The sequence below is a fragment of the Hylobates moloch genome, unplaced genomic scaffold, assembly GCF_009828535.3.
Source record: "Hylobates moloch isolate HMO894 unplaced genomic scaffold, HMol_V3 SCAFFOLD_6, whole genome shotgun sequence".
NCBI classification, from domain to species: Eukaryota; Metazoa; Chordata; class Mammalia; order Primates; family Hylobatidae; genus Hylobates; species Hylobates moloch.
The window spans coordinates 114,060,652-114,080,960 of NW_026652281.1; the positions used below are offsets into that span (position 1 = coordinate 114,060,652).

General features: G+C 40.1%; 1 protein-coding gene across 1 annotated transcript in view; it reads right to left on the reverse strand.

Annotated features, from left to right (window-relative positions):
- Window positions 1-692: 692 nt before the first annotated feature.
- Window positions 693-20,309, reverse strand: part of SPOCK1 (SPARC (osteonectin), cwcv and kazal like domains proteoglycan 1) — a 521,167-nt gene continuing 501,550 nt past the window's right edge. The window contains exons 7-11 of the mRNA XM_032157971.2: window positions 18,077-18,193; window positions 14,064-14,285; window positions 10,680-10,742; window positions 4,745-4,882; window positions 693-4,254 (exon numbers count right to left, since the gene is read on the reverse strand). Coding sequence (XP_032013862.1) covers window positions 4,064-4,254; window positions 4,745-4,882; window positions 10,680-10,742; window positions 14,064-14,285; window positions 18,077-18,193 — 731 coding nt within the window. The 3' untranslated portion in view covers window positions 693-4,063. The remainder of the gene's footprint in view (window positions 4,255-4,744; window positions 4,883-10,679; window positions 10,743-14,063; window positions 14,286-18,076; window positions 18,194-20,309) is intronic.

A 20,309-nucleotide genomic window follows, 5' to 3' on the forward strand; every position in this document is an offset into this window, starting at 1 on the left:
TGGACCTAGGGGTGAAGGAGTTGGTTTCACGATGATTCAAGTGCATCACATTTATTGTACACTTCATTTCTATTATTATTACTTTGTAATATATAATGAAATCATTATATAACTCACCATAATGTAGAATCAGTGGAAGCCCTGAACTTGTTTTCCTGCAACTAGATAGTCCCATCTGGGGGTGATTGAAGACAGTGACACGTCATCAGGCATTAGATTCTGAGAGATAAGGAGCATGCAACCTATATATCTTGCATGCGCAGTTCACAATAGGATTCTCACTCCTATGAGAATCTAATGCCACTGCTGATCTGACAGGAGGCAGAGCTCAGACGGTAATGCAAGTGATGGAGAGTGGCTGTAAATACAGATGAAGCTTCACTCACTCACCCACTGCTCACCTCCTGCTATGCAGCCAGGTTCCTGAGAGGCCACAGACCGGTATTGGTCTGTGGCCCAGGGTTTGGAGACCCCTGTTCTAGACTGAGCAGGCACAGGGCATGCATGTGCCGGGGATGCTGCAGGTGCCAGGCCAGACCACCGGCAGGCAGACCTCCCCACCACAATCAGAAGTCCTGACAGAGCCTTATTGGCTATCCCCTTTGTCTGCTCACACTATTCTGTAGTGATTGCGTGCGGGACATGGCCTGCTGAATGTACATTCCACCCAATGAAATACAAACACTCAGATGTTGCAGACAAAGTAAAATTTATTGAGACAGACAGAAATGCACCTACTCAGGACTACAGTTAAGCATTTACTATTAACCAAAGAGTTGTGTTCACATTCCAGATGTCTACATGGAAAAGCATTCAGAATTTACTAGGTTTTTGCTACATCACTATTTCATCTACAGTAGGGACAACAAACTGACACTCAGGATTTGATGGGCTCTCATTACAATGCTATACATTTAACAGGAACAAACGTCAGTGACCTTGAGAAAAATTTATAAAAAGACCAAAACCACCCACTGTAGAACGGGCTCTTGGATGTTACTGTACAGCGTGGTCAAGGTAACAAGAAGAAAAAAATGTGAGTGGCATTCTGGGATGAGCAAGGGGGCAGACCTGGACAGACACGTTGTCATTTGCTGCTGTGGGTAAGAAAATGGGCGTAAAGGAGGAGAAACAGATACAAAACCTCCAACTCAGTATTAAGGTATTCTCATGCCTAGAATATTGGTAGAAACAAGAATACATTTATATGGCAAACAACTAACCATGGTGGAACAAAATTCTGGGATTTAAGTTGGATACCAAGGAAATTGTATTAAAAGAGCTGTTTACGGAATAAGAATAAAACTGTTCATTAAGAACTTTTCAAAAGTGAATTAGTGAGGATTCAGCTTAATACCTGTATCAAACAAGGAACTGGTTTATCACAATATTTTTATAATCAGTATTTTATGTGTACTTGGTCACTATACAAGTGACTCCTTGTCAGTGGTACAAGTGGACTTTTTGGAGGACTATTTCCAAGAAGAAGAAAGCAAACGTTCTACTTCTAAGGATAAGGTAACTCATTATAATCTTCAGTATTCATGGAAAGTATTAAAGATCTTTAAAAAATCGAATGCTGTCATGTCAAAGTGAGGCATGAAAAGTATTATTAGTGTGGCTCCATCTATTTGGGGGTTCCAATCTGAGGAGGGCTTTTTATTTAATATTTTAATGAATCAAATAATGAATCAAAATATCTTAGAATGTCTCTGAAAATGGCATCTCATTACCTTACTGGGAACTGTCTATTGAGCACTCTTCTCCATCATTAAGTTAATGCTAAGGATCTTTAAGTGTCATCTTAATTTGATACTTGTCATAAGATAATTAGGCAAATTAAAATCAGTGGTTCACCCTGTTCCTAGAAGTTTTTCTAAGTGAAATCAATTTTTCAATTTTAATTTGTTCTCTTGTACATTTTCCTAAGCTCAAAGGAGATAGTAACAGTGGTTTTCTTTGATGATCTAAAGTGAGATTTTACAATGTCATGATTTTTAATATACTTTATAGTAATTTTATTGCAATTAAGCACCTGTTTTCTAAATTATCTCAGTTTTGTTCAAGAGAGAAAAAAAATATTGAAACAAAGGTGATGGGGTTGAGATCCCAAAACAGAGTTTGCCTATAGTCTGTCTTCCTATGGGGAAAGTAAGTACAAAACCTCAGGGTTATTTACGAAGCCAAAGGACTTTGCTACATCAAGTAGTTCATTTCCTATCTAAGACCAACTGTAGGTCCGATACCACTTTATTCAGCCAATGCTGATTGGATTGGAACATGCTAATTTAAGGTGAGTTGGAACATCTAAATGATCAGTTTGGGGTGGGAGATTGGTCAGCTGCCACTATGATCATGTTTGACTGAACATATTTCTTGCTTGAGTTTATGTGGCTTTTGTGTGGACAGGCTGAAGTTCACGGGGAAGGCAAGAGATAGATGTGTGGGCCAGAGAGGCTTGCTTGGGTGGCCGATTCTGATTAGGACACCTGGTAAATGAAAACCAGCGAGGGACAGGAGCTTATAGACTGGTACTGAAGGAAATGGGGGAACTTCAGAGACTACTGTTTGGTACTTGTATCTGGGCCAGCTTGATAGGGAGAGAAATCCTAAGGAATGTAGAGATGATGACCCTACCAAATTTGGAACTAGACTCCAATGAGTTAGCTAAAACAAACACTATGGTGAAGAACTTCCTTCATTAGTATCTTGTCACTTGGGGGAGTGAGAGGGGGACAAAATTTGCTCTTAAAAACTCAGGGTCCGCTTCCATGTGTTATTATGACGTTCTTTGTAGGCCTCCATTTGGGATTGAGTGGTTAAAAAAAAAAACATCTGTACAGCTTTTGTGCCCTTATCATGATTTGTCAGTAGAAAGGGAGCAAAAGCAAAACATTGAGTTCAGAATTAGAAATTTTCTTCTCTTAAGGAACACCATGGTACTCTCTTCTCAGAGAACAGGAGATATGTGTGCATGCCTTAGAAAAAGCCCTTGAGTAGGTAAGGAAGGAAGGAACCTGTGGCAGACAGGATTGCTGCAGCCAAGGGGGCTTCAAGCAGAAATGAAAGAGATGGCTTGTGAGGCGGCCCGTGGCGTGTGGGAGTCGCATGGCTTCTGCGAGAAAAGTGATTTAGGCAGACGGAGGTTTTTTTCTCAATCAGAGGCTTTCAGTAACTCTGCTGATGCACAGAGGAGACCTCTCAGACTGCAGGCTACAAGAGCCAACTGTTAGTGCAAAAAAGGACTTTAATACAAATTTCTTATTCCAGAAATTTTGTTCCAGGTCTGGACAAGCTGATAAATTTATCATTGTTTTTCAAGTGAGTTTTTAAGATACCCAAACACTTTTTCTGAGAGGTATGGTTGTATGTGCAAGGCACACACACACAGTCTTTCTGTACGTGCATGAATATTTATGCATGTACAGGGAAGTATCCAGACACCAATTTTTAATAAAATGAATTCCCCAAAGGAAGTCTTGACTGAATTAAGGCTGTTGTTTATAGGAAGCCAGATATAATGATGTGAAAAAAACTAATTTTTAATAATAAACACCGGCAGTAATGGGGGCAGGGGGAAAAGGTACAGTGTGGTGTATTTTTTGTTTTTTTCTTTTTCACGACATCTACAGGACACAAGAAAAGCACTTAGACACTGTAAGGCTGGGAACCATGCTGTAATAACCACCAGTGTGGGTAATCAAAAAGGGTCTTTCTTTGACATTTAAGAGGGTGGGGGCTCCCTGCACTGTCAGAATTCCACATAAATCACATGCTTGTTGGAAAAATCTCACAGAAAGGAAGGAGGCTCTAATTAAGCCAACCACTTCCCTATCCAAAAAATAACAACAACAAAAAAAAAACACAACACCCTTTCTCCCATACAAACATATGCAAAATCAGAATCCTCTGGGAACAAGCAGTTGTCTTCCAAACCTTAGGTCGGGTATAGAGAGCAACAATGGAGAAGAGACCTTGGTGCCTTGGAGTCTTAGATACAAATGCAGGAATAGGAAGTGACTTGCAATTTTGTGCAAAACTTGTGTCCTCTTTCTTGTGGGCACTACCATATGTACCCGACCTCATCCTCTTTGTCGTCGTCCTCGTCCTCATCATCCTCTGTCACGGCTCGGGTGTGCACCCTCAGCTTCCCCTCTTTGTCCTTTGGTCCCAGCTCCCGTTCATCTTCTAGGTCATCCAGCAGGACCACGGAGCCACCACTGCCAAAATCCCCTGAGGTTTCCTGCTCCTCTTCTGAAAAATAATTAAAAAAAATCATTGAGGTTAGTTTCCACTTATACCTCATGACCCACATCAGGGGTTCCTTTGCCTGAATTGTAGGGTAAAACCAAGCAGTTTACTTTCTGAAAACAGAAACATCCCTGCCCCACTGAGGTGAGTCTTCAGGGCATAGGTTACAAACTTTGTTCTCATAAGAGCCCTAGAATTCTTGAGATGCTCCTAACTTCCCAGGAGGTTTACAACCCTAAATGAGAAGTGAAGGCAGCCTAAGTCGCTCTTTGCCTGCAGCAGTTCTGTCTCTCTTCTCTGGTCATAGTGAGTTCCTGCCACTTGCCAAGCTAGCTACACGGGAGCTCATGTGATTTCAGGGTTACTATGCCTCTATTATAAACTTACGTAGACTGGGGTTACCTCTCAACATTCTTCTGCAGAGATCCTTATGCAGTGAGGACCCACAGGCCACCCAGGTCATTGTGGGGCTGATGCAGGAGGCCTTACTCACCACAGCTCACAGCACCCTGTTTCCTGGAGCCAGCCAACTCATTCCCATATTTGTCCACACACCAGCACTGCCCCGTGCTGCCGTGGCACTGTGTGGCTTTGTAATAGCCCTCCTCATTACACCGAGGTATGAAGGCCCCTGGGGGAACAAAAGGTGCAACTTTAATCAGAGACATGCAGAGATACTCAGGGTTAATCAGAGACATGCAGAGATACTCAGGGTTAATGCCCCTCAACACAGGAAAGAGGGCTCACATGTCAGAATATCTGCTGCAGGGCCAGCAGCAGAGGATGGGGATGGTTGGCCATTAGTCAAAATTACAGGGCCCTTAATCTTTAGAGGCCCAAATGCAGTGAGCTCTAAGGATGTCAGTGTTTAAACGGGAATGATAATATCTATCATGTACTGAACACTTCTATCCTGGGCACTGACCTAAATCATGCTTACATATGTATGTGTGTATATATATATATACACATACGTTTGCGGAATCTCTTATTCCCACGACTCTAAGAGATACGTACCATCATTACCTTTTAATATGAAACTGATGTCTAGGAAAATTAAGTAATCTTCCCAAGGCATCTGCTAGGAAACATCAAGTCCAGCATTACCAATACTTTGCCCAACCACATAAAGTGACTCTGTGAAATTGTTATAAAACTTTCTATATGCATTAACTACTGCACTTGGTGCTGACTAATAACAAATGTTCTATGAACAACACCAGTCTGTGGATCATACAGTTCTGAGCTATTCCTTGTCACTGTCTTCTAGCCTCTAAGAAAGAGGTAATTAATAATAGCTAAGTGCTTTACTTGCATTATTTCATCAAGCCATGCCAATATCACCATAAGGTGTTGCTATTACTATCTCTCTGTTTACAGGCAAAAAAAAAAAACAAGGATAAACTGGAGTTAAACAATTTTCCCAATGTTAAACAAAATTCCTTCTTTGATTAGTTCTAATTTTTCACTTTAAATCTTGAATGGGTACTACTGTTATTACCTTTTTAATGTGAGAAAATCATATGGTTTTTATGCTTTATATACTTTTAACAAGATGGATTACTAGTGGCACAAATTTACAAGTATGTTACTAAGTGATTGATATGGTTTGGCTGTGTCCCCACCCAAATCTCACCTTGAATTGTAGCTCTCATAATCCCCACGTGTTGTGGGAGGGACCCTGTGGGAGGTAATTGAATCATAGGGGCAGATTTTTCCCATGCTGTTCTCATGATAGTGAATAAGTCTCACAAGATCTGATGGTTTTGTAAAGGGCAGTTCCCCTGCACATGCTCTCTTGCCTTCCGCCATGATTGTGAGGCCTCCCCAGCCATGTGGAACTGTGAGTCCATGAAACCTCTTTTTCTTTACCCAGTCTCAGGTATTTCTTCATAGCAGTGTGAAAATGGACTAATACAGTGATTGAGGCATATAATTTTGTTTTGGTGTTTTCTGCATTGTTTCTATTGAAGTTCCTAATTCATAAAATGATTCGGATATGCTCCAGAGATTTTTTATAAAATTAGAATCTCTCTTTTGAAGAATTTGCCCATAAAAATATCTTGAGCCTGGTGCCCATTTTGAGGGATGAAAGTAGCATTTTGATTAATTTCCTGGTTTTGATTTACTTGGGTCTTCTGTTACCAAAATTTGGCAACTGATAGTATCCATTTCAACAAGGTTTTCATAATGGTTATAAATTGACTTATAGCAGTGGTTCTCAAAGCCTGGTTTTGATTTACTTGGGTCTTCTGTTACCAAAATTTGGCAACTGATAGTATCCATTTCAACAAGGTTTTCATAATGGTTATAAATTGACTTATAGCAGTGGTTCTCAAAGTGAGGTTCCAGGACAAGCAGCAGTGGCACCACCTGGAAAACCCTTAGAAATGCAAGTTCTTGGGCCCTACCTGAGACTTAGAGAGTGGGGCTCAGCAGTCTGTTCGTTTATTTAATCCTCCAGCTAATTCTGGTACACACTAAAGTTTGAGAACCACAAGTTTACAGTATTCTTCTATAACTGAGCTTATATCCCACTTTTAAATTCATGACACTATTTGAGCCTTTTCACTTCATATTGTCAAAAGTTTGTCTATTTCATTAGTTTGTTCAGAAAACTATCTCTGATATGGTATTTTAATATTTTTACTTCACTGTTGTCTGCTTTCATCTTATTCACTTTGTGGTGTTCTTATAGTTTAAGTTAAATCTAGTTTATTTTGATCTTTTTTTATAAATATGAAGTTTCACTTTAGTTGCTTCCCATGTATTTGGTACACCATGCTTTCATTTTCATTCATTTCTAGATATTTTGTAGATTTTACTTTCTTCATCTTTGATCAATTTTTATTCATGAAACCAAATGTATGGGGGTTTAGTAATCTCATATTTTACTTCTATTGTTATTGTGTTGTGGCCGGTAAGTTTGATCTGTGATCATTTATTTGAAATTTGTTGAGTTTTCTTTTGTGGTATGGTCTGTGGCAGATGTTTGAAAGACTACATTCAATGCCTAGATTCAGGAATACATATGTAAGCATGAATGCTAACAAATCTTTGTCTACTTGAACTGTAAGTTTCAAGAAGTGGTATGTCAAAGTTTCTGAAGACCACTGTGGCTATAATTTGCCCTTACAGTTCTATTCCATTTTAAGTTATGAGTATAGTCATGTGCCACATAATGATGTTTTAGTCAACATAGACTGTATATGTGACAATGGTTCCTTAACATTATAACACTATATTTTCACTATGCCTTTTCTATGTTTAGATATAAAAATAATTTCCATCGTGTTACAATTGCCGATAGTATTCAGTACGATAAAATGGTGTACAGGTTTGTACCTAGGAGCAATAGGCTATACCATCTATGTTTGTGTGAGTATACTCTATGATGTTTACACAATGACAAAGTCACCTAATGACACATTTCTCAGAACCTATCCCTGTCATTAAGCAAGGCATGTCTATACAGCAACTGATGGCATAATATGGTAAAAGGGATATTTCAGCAAGATGATTGCATTGTAAAAAACAGATTTGCTTTGTCAGATATTAATGTTGTTTAAAAAAGAGTATTTACCCTCATTTAATTTCAACTTTCTGTGGAATTATTTTTGTATAACTCTCCTTTAAAATACTAATCAATAATAATAAATGTGTTTGGCCTGTTCACATTTATTGTGATTACAGATATTGTGATTACAGAAATGCTTACTCTTATTTCTGCCACCATATCTGTTTCCTACTTACTAAGTTTTCTTTATACCTTGTCTTTTTTCCTAGGTTTAAAACATATATTCTAATGTTCTTGTGGTTACTCATATTTTCCTCAGGGGAACATAGTTTTTCCTAGTAAAATCTACAGTTAATCTATACATATATATTTTTTTCATGAACAAACTAGAAGTTTAACACATTCTTATCACCTTTTTCTCACTTCCCCCAATTGTCTGGAATTTTAATTCCAGGTTGCCATATAACTATTGTTATGGTCTTATTTATTTAGAGTTAGCAGAATTGTCATTTCTTTTTCATTATTACATCTGAATAGTTCTTTCTGGGATCATTTGTTTGGTAGAATAAATCCCTTAGTGATATTTAAGTGAGTCTGGGGTTAGCTGACTGAATCTTAGATGGTTTCAGAGTATCTCTGTCATCACACTTGAATGATCACTGGGATAAATTTAAAATTGTAGGTTCATAGTTACTTCCCCTCGGCACTTTGAAGATACTGATTCTCATTGTACTGTGGGTAATCCTTATTTATAGTAGTTTTTAGTTTGGGTTTTCCTTACAGGGTATGTGTGTTTCATGATAGTGTGCATCTTCTATGGAAGAATTCTTCCTCTTTGTGTAACCTGGGTGGTAATACCATCTACATCAGCCTCCTGAAAACAGAGGTTGCTGCCTACCACTGTAGCTTTCTATGCCCTAATTTTATTTCTGATTTTGTGAGCGTGCTTACATTTTCAAATTTGCCTTTTATTTAGTGGAACAATCCCAGAATAAAAGTGTGGCATGGAAGGGACAGATTTCTTCTATTTTGAACCAAGACTTCAACCGAGACCCAGCTGACTCTAGGGTCTAGTCTAGAACATGCTACTCACCAGGCTATGCCAAGATGATCATATTCTCAGATTAAATGAGACCATGGAACACCATATCTATCACTTAGGAAAGGCTGCTGATGCCACAGTTAGAGGCTTAGTGGTATCCACCCTCTCATTAAGGAGTGTATGCCATTGCATGCTATCAGTTTTCAAAGAGCAGTAGATAGAAAAGAAAATGTAGATGCTGTCAGTAGCCCAAAAAGGGATTTGTGAACAGATTCTCAATCAAGGACTGCAAAGAAAGTGAACATGTAGAGAGCTGGCTCCTCCTTGGACCAAAAAAAAAAAAAAAAGAAAAATGGGCTGAGCCCCTGGGCTGGTAAGAAGCAGATGCTGCTCTAAATCTACAATGCAATAATTATAGCTGATAATAATTTGTTGATTGTTGTATTTATTTGACTCTGTATACCCCTGACTACATAAAGAATTTATAAGCAAATGGCATTTTTTCTGAGTCAGCTGGAGTAATCTCCATATGTGGGAAATGTGATAAAGCAAGCTTTAAAACAAAATGGGGTTTATTTTAAGAGAAAGGTAGGCATTTCATTCATGTGCACTGGGGTAAATGAGACATCTTATCACAGATGACCCTTACCAATGAGGCAATGTATGTTTTAATAAACAGCAATGTACTAATTCTACAACTACCTGCAAATCATAGGTATGTCACTCAAAATAATATCCCACATAGAGAAATGAGATCAATAAACACAAGTCTTTGCGCTAGAAAAACCTATGGAGGAGGGATCCAGCCACTTTGCCTTCAGACCAGAAATATATCTTTATGTCCTTTTACTCAGCAGAAGAATGTAGGCCCAAAGAGTTCAAAATCATGACAACTTTGGGGAAGTCTACATGCATTTTAAAATAACTCAAAAAATCCTAAGAGAAGAAAATCACCGGGATTCATAGACTGCCTATATTTGACAATCTGCAAGAAAACTTGCCCATTTCCTTCTCTATTCATTTCCTTCAAATGAATAGAGAAACTTCTGAAATGGCAGGCTGCTTGGGGAATGCACCTGCCTCTGAATGCTTCACAGGAATAATTCTGTATTACTGTGTTGCAGCTGACACCTCTTTTTTTAAAAGCAAGGAAAGCAAAGCAGGCTCCTCCTTTCTTCAGCAAACCAATGAGAATGGCCAGTGTTTCTATGACAAATGCCAGGACTTCCTCCACATGCTGAAGAAAGGCAGGCTTGGAGCTAAAGGGGACACTTTGAGAGGCCTGCAAGTTGTGCATGTTAGGGGAACACACATTCACTCAACCCACTTGCTTCCGTGGTGTCCAAACAGCCTGCATACTTTCCTGGAGGGATTGGGTGAAGGTAGAGATAGGCTTAAGCATATACATGTCATTCAACCCTGTCTGATAAATTCTGAAGAGAGTACAGCTCATCTGCCTCCTTCAACAGACAATCCTATCTGGGGAATGGAGGAAATGCTATAATTTTTTAGACCTTATAGTTTTAGCACTGGAAAGAGCACTTGAGAGCACCATTCAATGATCTTACTTAGAAAGAAAAAGCCAAGATTTGTTTTAGCCTAAGATCAGGGAGGAGTTAGCAGTGGGGAAGGTGCTGGACTCCAGCCCTGGCTGACCTCTCTTCCTGCCGAAGGAACACACAGCAGTTCTCAACCAGCCAGTCCTCTGTTTATGTCCAGCTGCCTGGAAGAGCTCTGCCTGGGGTAAAACAAGGCATTTCTTTCACGAAACACTAGCCCTAATTGAATAACCATTGCCATGCTAATCATTACAAGGGACATGGCTGGTTTAATTAGTTGTTTAAACGAGTGGCAAGAAATCGTACTTACCCAACAGGCTTTTCCCCTTGCTCAGCTTCTGAATTCTGTTCATTTCATTCTGGCAAGGGAGACCTAAAAAATAATTTCTGAAAGTCAGCTTCCAGATGGTATGGAGTATAATCTCTAATGATTGACTTCACTCTTGATGTGAAATGTAGACAATGACACACCTGGGAGTGGAATTGTTCCATATGCTGTCACTATGCAACAAAACAAATTTGGGCCATTAGTGTTCCTAATTAAAAAACAAACCTCATGCCACAATGCACTTAAAATAGTATTTGGGGGCCACTTGCATTGTATAGAAATTTTTCTTTCTAGTACCAACTCAAGCAAATACCAAGTATCTAATAGGTGGGGTAATGGACTTTTTCCTTTCTATCAGGAAGCAAGTAATCAGCCAAGGCTTATTAGTGGGGAAGTGTTCTGAATCCACAGACGAACTAACCAGAGGTGACAAATACTTATGTAGCCTACGTTGTGCTGTAGGAAAGGATGGATAGGAATGATTACTTCAGACCTCACTACCCCCAGGAAAGTAAAACAGGCTTTGAGGGACAACTGTGAAGATACGGAAGAGATCTGGAGAGGCAGTGATGAGACTTTGTATCTAGGCTCTGCCACCTCCTAGCTGAATACTTTGGGCAAGTCTCTTCACCTGTCTCAGCCTCCGGGTCCTCAGCGGCAAAATGCATGTCATAGAAAAGAAGTTAGTTTCATTCTAAGCAAAATGAAAAGTGACCTCATTCATTCTTCAGAGTTTTACCATGATTTGCCTTTGCAGACCTTGTGGCTCTGGGAATTCTGCTATTTGTTCATGGTTCTCCTGTCCTTGGCAGAGGAGTTCTGGTTCTCTGAGCTCTTATCTTTGGCTGATATTGCCTCTTTCTGCAGGCCGCACACTTGCATATAAAGTATCTAAGCAACCATTTACAACTCTTACCCTGTAGACTCACAATGCTACCTGGTCTTGCTGCTTGTTCCATGAGAGAAACTGCTTGTAAAATACATTTTGTTGACTTCTCGTTTTAAGATGCTTTCAGAGTAAAGGAGAAACAAATTTCATCTGGATTATAAAAGGTAGCATTTCCTGGATGCTGTGCCACAGGAAGGGGTTCTGGCTTTCAGCAACTGCAAGAGTAAGGGCAGTCTATCCAGAGATGTCCCATGTGTCCAGGTGACCAGCTCTGGCACTGTTACCTCCAGGCAAGCATTAACACATAGGCGCTGTGTTGTAAGGAAACCATGCTAAAAATCACATGTTACAATATGAACTCAAACCTAAAACTATCACTAGGCTTAATGCTGAGAATCACTACAAGTATTTACACTACTAAAATTTTTAAATGCCTATTAACATTGATTTTAGGTACTAACAGATGTAATTAGAAAAGAGAAATGGGGTATAAAAATTGAAAATGAAGAGAAAAATTATCACTATTTGCAGATGATATGATTGCATACCTGAAAAATCTAAGCAAACTGACCAGAATAACTTATAAACAAAGCAAGATTTTAGTAAGGTGGTTGGGAACGAAATTAATGTTGAAACAACCACCAGGGAGGGAATATAGTGCAAAAAAACACCTATTTCAGTTACAGTGGTAACAATAATAAATACAAGGGAACTATAATAATTGTTAGAACAACATTTAAAAATTAACACCATGGGTTGATCCTGTTCTAAAACAAAATGATTCCATATTATGTACCTATTGATTTTTATTTGATTAATTTTTCCTGATACTTAAAAATTACCAATAGGAATTGTTTTTAATTGGATAAACTGATGCTAAAGTTCACACAGGGAAATAAACATACTAATATATCCAGGAAAATTCTAGAAAAACAGTAATGGCAGCAAAGGATGGTTCTACCAGGTAGTAAAACATATTGTAAAACAACTGTGATTCAAAAGTCTAAAGCTGATTTATTAATAGTAAGAACAGAGTATCCAGCAATAGATCTAAATTATATATATATATGTATGTATGTATGGCAACTGGATGACCATCTCCAGGGAGGCTGGGAGCCTACTTGACTGTGTAATACACAATCTAGACTGATACAGAATTTAAGTGAACAGCAAAAAAGATAAAGTGAGAAATACCTTTCTAAGCTTTATGGCTTCTTAGAAGCCATAAAATATAGAGAAGCTTGGCTATATTAAAATTTCTCCCTAACAAAAATGCATGAACTGTAATTTGGGAAAAAATATTTACAATACCTATAACCAGAAAAGTTCCAATTTCCTTAAAAAAACAAACACATAAGAACCTAAAAGTTCCAATTTCCTTAAAAAAACAAACACACAAGAACCTGATAGAAAAAATATACAAAGAACATATAGACATTTCAAGAATGTTTCATATGTACAGATGTTCAACCTAACTCATAAATCAAGAAGCTTGGTAACGCCATAGAGAATAGGTATTCTCATATATTTTTGGTGAAAGTAAAAATTGTTACAACCTCTTTGGAGGTGAGGTCAAATGGGAAATATTGCTCAAATTTTAAAAGGCACATGCCTTTTGACTAGTAATTTTAAGAACATATCTTGAAATCCCATACACACATACTTACCTTTCACTGAATACCCATGTTTTTTGTTGTGCGTGTATTGTCTATGCATACATAACTTAAATACTTTCATATTAGCAGCCATCCTCCTTTCCTGGCGGTGGGATATACCAGCTATGCCTGTTAGTTGTATGTTCTCCCAATGTGGGCCAGTCTCTGCTGGTCCCATTAACTGTGACTGCCATACTCAGGTGCACCCCCCAGATAGAGGGAGGTAAAGTCAGAGCACCTGCCACTGGCTTCCTGTCCTTACTCTGAATCCCCCAGCAGGCCAACCTGTCTGACTTTGGGTTATATGAAATATCCCGGTATCTTTTCTTCTATTCCCCAAATCTTGCCTCTTTTTTTCATTAGCTTGAGTTTATTTATAACCAAAATATTCTTGTCTAGGACACTTAGTATGAATCTGAACTTATCCTAGATAAACTGACAAGTGACTTTCTCAGTGAGAATGATTTTCATGTCTCTTACATTTTTAAGGTATTTTTTACATTGAGAGCTCACAATGACCTTTGGATTATGTAATGGTTTCTATACCCATTTTATAGATGAAAAAAAAAAGACAGTTGAGAGACTTCCCCAAAGGGAGGAACAGACAGAAGTAACTGACTGACTCCTTGATTTATACTCTTGGGTTTTAATGTAGTATACCACATTAAAAGCAGAAATGAGACTTCGGGCCTGGCATTAAATGGAATGAATTATTTATTCTCTGGCTGTGGCTCTCTACCCACTTCATAGTCATATGCAGTCTTCCTCTGCTCCAGCAAGGCTGCCCTGGGCTAGGGACCCCACCCCTCCAACCCACCTTACCTCCAGGCTTCTGGAAGCAGTAGCACCACTCATTGTTAGAAAGCTTGCCATCCTTGAAGGAGTCACAAGAGTTGAAAAGAGGCTTGATACAGGGCTCATACTTATCCAGGTAGATGGCATTGATCTCTGAATGGTCAAGCAGGAGGTCATAGTTCATGTCCAACTTGTTGAACATCCAGCCCAGGGAGTCCTTGCAGATGGGCAGGATGCTAGTGTCAAACCCTGCCAAGCAAAAGGCACATCTCAGCTGCCACCAAGCCTGGTGCTTCCCTCCCTGCTCACTCCCCAGCTTTCTGCCCCAAGAAGATGCCAAGGCCCACCTGACTCCCCTCCTGAGGCTGTTTCCTTCCCACCGTACAGAGTTAGTGGTTCTCTAGAATATTTTGTGTTTTTTTGTTTTGTTTTTAAGTGAAATGGTTTAAAAGTCATCATTTGAGGAAAATATGTTCTAAAGGGGAAAAATCCCCAACGTTAACGTATCTGTGATATGTGTTTTCATTTGCTTAAAATGGGGTATGCCTGAAGGAAATAATAGAAACATGGTGAGTGAGAGGTGTATCTGATGGTACCAAAAACTATGCTTTCATATTTCAAAAAATACTGAAAAACCAAAATAAAATATTTTTAAAAGGATAGCAGTGAAACGAAACAATATAGCATAATCCAGAAGCACCAATTGCATCCCAGAGGACCTTTAAATCCAAGCAGTCTGAACGTTAATGGCAAAACAAGCCAGGTGCCTGCCTCTGTTCCCCACTCTTCTCTTCTGCAATCCCCTAAGGAGATCCATGAGATGGAATCCAAATCAACTCAATAATTTCTTTCTTATTTCCCTGGGGGAGAAGACGTTTTCTTAAAGAGTTATTTGTTTCCACAATGGAAAGTGTATGCACTAAAATAATAACACTTAGCTCAGCACTCGGGATATTGAGTCTACTGTAGACATGTCCCAGATTTAAAACTCATCTTTTTTCAGAATCAAAGGTCCCGTGCAATCTCAGGTTATTCCATAAACTGGATTTCTAGGGCTAGTTGTATTTTTCTGGAATACCCCAATGATAAAAGTGAACGTCTGTTGCTATATAGAAAGCATGCTTCTAAGCGCTTTGTACTTAATTTTCTCACTGAATCCTTGTAACAGTCCTATGAAATGGTGCTATATCATTTCCACTGTACAGATGAAAAAATAAGGCTCAAAGTCATACAGTTGTAGAATGGAGATTCAGACCCCGGCAAGCTTAATCCAGAATCTACATATTCTCAATGACTCCTCTGCTAGCCTTCTGCCTGACTTGATCTTCCTGTCCTGAGGCCATCCAGTTGGCCTACAGTGTCATGTTTAGGGATGGGCAGTGCAAGGGGGGCCTGATGGGGTCAGTTGCCCACAGCCTGGTCATTAAGTTTCTATGTGTATCACTAAGAACCCTTTCTTAGTGAAATGTAGAATACAGCAAAATGTACCCACTGTTTTTTTTTTTTTTTTTCTCACCCTGTTGCCCAGGCTGGATTGCAGTGGCACCATCTCGGCTCACTGCAAGCTCTGCCTCTCGGGTTCATGCCATTCTCCTGCCTAGCCTCCCGAGTGGCTGGGACTACAGGTGCCCACCACCATGCCCAGCTAATTTTTTGTATTTTTAGTAGAGACGGGGTTTCACCATGTTAGCCAGGATGGTCTCGATCTCCTGACCTCGTGATCCACCTGTCTTGGCCTCCCAAAGTGCTGGGATTACAGGAGTGAGCCACCGCGCCCGGCCGTGTACCCACTCTTTTTAAAACAGCATCTTTGCAGAAAAGTCTTCACTGTCCAGAAGCCAGTAAAATAAGTACAGTATCTCCTCCTCTGAGCTCTCTTATAACCCTATGCTTCCCCTAATTGTCCATACTTGTTAATCAGACTATAGGCTCCCTGAGGGAAAAGACTGTCTTGTCCCCTTCAGCGGCCTCAGGCATGACAGGCATATAGTGCTCAGTTAAAAAAAAAAAAATGTTTTGGGAGGAGCTTTCTAGCTATTGTAAACTCTATTGCTTTAAAACATAAAATCTTTCCATTTTTAAATTTATTCAATATCTTAGAACACATTTTAAAATACCTACCCCCCCCCCTTTTTTTTTCCAGAAGAGAGGCTATGGGACATAACGTGGCCCCTTCTTTGACTCAATGTCATGATTGTCAATAGTCTTTGAAGATGCTGTCCTCAGGGGCTGCTGAATGAGAGGAGATAATTTACTTTGGCACTACACAGCTTTACGCTTTTGTATACAATATTTTACATACATCAATTTTATAGGATATCGATATTTTAATACATAAGGCAAGAGGAGTTTACTGCTGACTGGTCAGCAAAAAGAAGTGCCAATCTGGTTGGGCAGTAGTCAGAAAGTCAAGCGCAGCCCACCCCACCACTCCTAGAAAAGGGGTGCCTGCTTCTTGACATCTGTGGTTGCCTGTCATGCGGGGGAAAGGAGAGCAGCCCTTCTAGTTGGCCCCAAGAGTGCAGGGACCAAGCAGGGTTCCAGGGCTTCCCCTTCAGAGCTCCTAGACTCAAATGCCGCACTCCTCTGGCCTTCTGGGCTAACCAACATCATGCTTTAACATTCCCTTCACTCCAGTTGCTTCAGGATATCTAAACTAAAAGCCTCTTAGGAGACTCAATTTGCTTCTGGGCAAAGGCAGGTCTTCTGGAGAAATCTCCAGAGACTGGAGGCTGCAAGCAGCTGCTCTCCTTACATCAATCTGCTCTTTGTTGAAAGGTTGTTCAGAAAACCCAAGGGTCAGGCTGCTCCTAGAGGATCTAGGGGAGAAAAATCTTATTTTGCTTTTCCAACAGACCCAACCACCAAGAACCACTTTGGGGACACTTAAATGCTATTTTTTCCTTAAAGTAAAAGATCCCGACTACTAAAATAATTGTCCCCTGGATTGATGTTCTCCACTGATATCTCTAGAAGACTATGAGCAGCCAAAAATAACTAAAAATTAAGGAGATCGTTTTTGTTTTGGCTGAAAACCAGATGTTAGTCAACATCTGGATCTCAACAGTTGCTACTCTAACTTCTTACCCACTGCATTCAATCCAGGAGCATTACTTTCAGGAATTCCAAACAAGCAGGGGATCAGGTGAAATGCTGTTTTAAATGATATGTTTTTATATTTTGACCAAATAATATCAGAATGGCTACATAGAAAAGGCTGTGGCCAAACTACATATATCAAATAATTGTGTTTAGTAATCTATTCTGTGCTCATTGGCCACAGTGTGGAGAAGCCTATCCCTAACTGCCTTTGAATTAAAGGCATCAAAGAGATTCCATCGACGTGCAAATGTGAGGACCCACTCTGAGTGTTCTCTGCAGCTTATGACAAAGCTGAGTATGGTCTCTGCCAACTCAGCACCTGATGCTGGCAGGAGGCTCCTTGAGCAATCTGCATGTTATGGATGGGGAGAGGGGACACCTGTCTGGGAGTTTCTGTGGAAGACAATATGCAGTCTATTGTACAAAAAGAAAAGACATAGCACCAAAGATGTTTGCTACAGTGTCACTTCTATTAGCCTAACATTGGCAACAACCTGAATGCCCCAAAATAAAGATCAAATTAAGTAAATTGTTATCTCCATAAGCTGGGATTCTGTGTAGCTATCAGAAAGCAGAATACTATTCACAACATGAAAAGATAGTCACATTTCTACATGGTAAAAGATCATAAAACAGTCTGGAAAGTATGCTCCAAACTTTGTAATTATACACACACACTGTTTCATACATGACACTGAAAAAAATCTCAAAGTATGTACCACAGCATGCTTACGGTCATTAAAATGGTGAGATCATATATTTTTTTCAAAATGCCTATACTAAACATTTTTTAATCCAACTTTTTTTTGAGATTGGGACATATTTAAAGTCAAAGTATATATTTAATGTAGTGGGTGTTTTTCACCCCCAAATGATATTGCTAACCCTAAATCAATGCCTAATAAATTGAGGAAATGTGATAGTTAAAGTGGTCTTACTGCCTTGGGCTGTGTTGGAGCTGGTGGGCTTGATGACTCTGTTCGCGTCCTCGTGGAGAGCTCCAAACCAATCCTTCAGCCGGGAGGCAAGGTTCCGCAACTCCTTGTCTGTGCAGGCTAGAGAAAAGCAAACAGAACAGACAATGGGTCTGGGGGCTTTCTGCCTTCTGTGTGCAGGGCTACTGGCAAAGCCATGTTCAAAGCAAACCTTTCTATCCAACCGCGATATAACTGTTACCTCACATGAAAAACACCCCAAAGATGCTGTTAGCACAAACAAAGAGTGGGACAAAAAGAGAGCCTAGACCCCCAGGGCAAGCAGCCATTGTTCAGAACTTGAATTTGGATGGCCTCTGTGCTGTGAAAGCGAGCTGCGGTGGTCTCACAGTTGTGCAGCATCCTCAGAAGACAATCACAGATCACTTTTGCTAACCACATAAAGCTTGCTCTTGCAGTTTTGCCAGAGGAGACTACATTTTCCACTAAACTCATGCCGAGAGATTAACACCCAGGCACAGCTAATGCTCTTAGAGAGAGGCTGCCTAGGACACCAAAAGATCCTATTAATAGCAGATTCCTAATTTTGTCTTAGCCCAAAGTTTGGATTTGGAGATTGGGCCTACTTTGCTAGCATTCCAATGGTCTCATTCTTGACTTTCCACTGTAAACAGATGGATGCCTTCTCCATGAAAGAGTCCTTTCAGCCCATCTCTTAGGGTAAAACAGAATCACTGGGGCAGACAGATACTCCTGAGAACAAGAAAATCCAGACAGATGGATGGGTGGGCAGGTTAGTAGGTAGGTGCAAGCATTTGAAGGTCTTGTAGAGTGCTAAAACTTGAGGAAAGAAATCCCAAAGGAATAAAAATGGTGCAGAGAAGGGAGTTGACTTTCCCTAGCCCCTCCTTCTTCCCTCAGGGCATACGCTAATTCTTGGTACTGAGAAAACCTGCAAAGGATCCAGGCAGTAGGCTGCTACCAAGACCCAGAGAACCCAGCAATGCATTTGGGTCTTTAGCATCTGGAGAGACAGAAATTAAAGATCTGAGGAGCCAAAATTCCAATGAGTAAGATGGGACAAAGAACAGAGCCCCACATCCGTAACTTCTCCCAAATTTTAAAGCTACAGGAGCAGGCTGCTAAGGAGTTAAGCAGAAATGCTGTTACAAGGCACAGCCAAGTTCTGAATATCTCATGGTGCCGAAGAGACACAGATTAGGGCTCAGAACCTACCAGTGCAGAGGGAGCCTAGGGGAATCCCTGGGGTCTTCACTGGAAGCCATAGGGACAGTGATGAAAAAGGAGTAGACACAGCCTCACCAAAACTCCAAGCTAGCCTTCAACCAACGCAAGACCTGATTGCATTAAGGTGATCAGCCCCCATCGGCCTGCCTTGCAAAGGACTAGGTGAAACTTCTCCAGAAGAAAATACCCTGCAGATCTTCTCCTCATTTTTATCATCCACGTGTGCTTATCAGGCAAGCCCATTTCTCACCCTAAGGCTTGATGGAGAACCCAGCTTCCCAGAGCTCAGGCAGAAAAGTTCTTTCCCCACCCTCTATATTAGAGGAGAGGTGACCAGGCCATGACTGGGTCTCTGCAACCTGAGGACTCTCATTTACGACACTGCCTTCTGTCCAGGTAGGATCCGGACTCTACACTCTGCAAGCATGGAATGAATGCGTGTCCAGTGTTTATACCCCAGTTTTTAATGACCTTAAAACACTGCCTTGCTTTTAATAACCAGAGTTTGGCTGTATTTTAAAATACCAGCCAGGAAACAACACTGAGAAATGTCTTGACAGGCAGCAAAGAGTAACTTCTCAGGAGTCACACTGGCTGAATGAATCCTAGCTTTGCCATTCACTGGCTGGGTGACCTCAGACAAGTCAGCCTCCAGCACCTCAGCTTCCTTATCTGTAAAACTTGGGATAATATGGTTATATAACTATAAATCAGACAATGTATATAAAGTTCTTAGCAAAGTACATGATATATGGTAATTACTCATTACGCGCCACCTATGATTTTGATTATTATTACTATTGCTATTTTTAAACTGAAGATTTGTAGGTAACATTAGGGCTAGCAACACAGCATTCAGAAAACCAACAAAAAATCCACCTACACACAACTGGCTTTAGCCACATAGGAAATAAGTAAAAATAGATGCTTGTGTTATCTAGTAAGCTGCCATTAACCATATATGGCTATTTACATTAATTAAAATTTA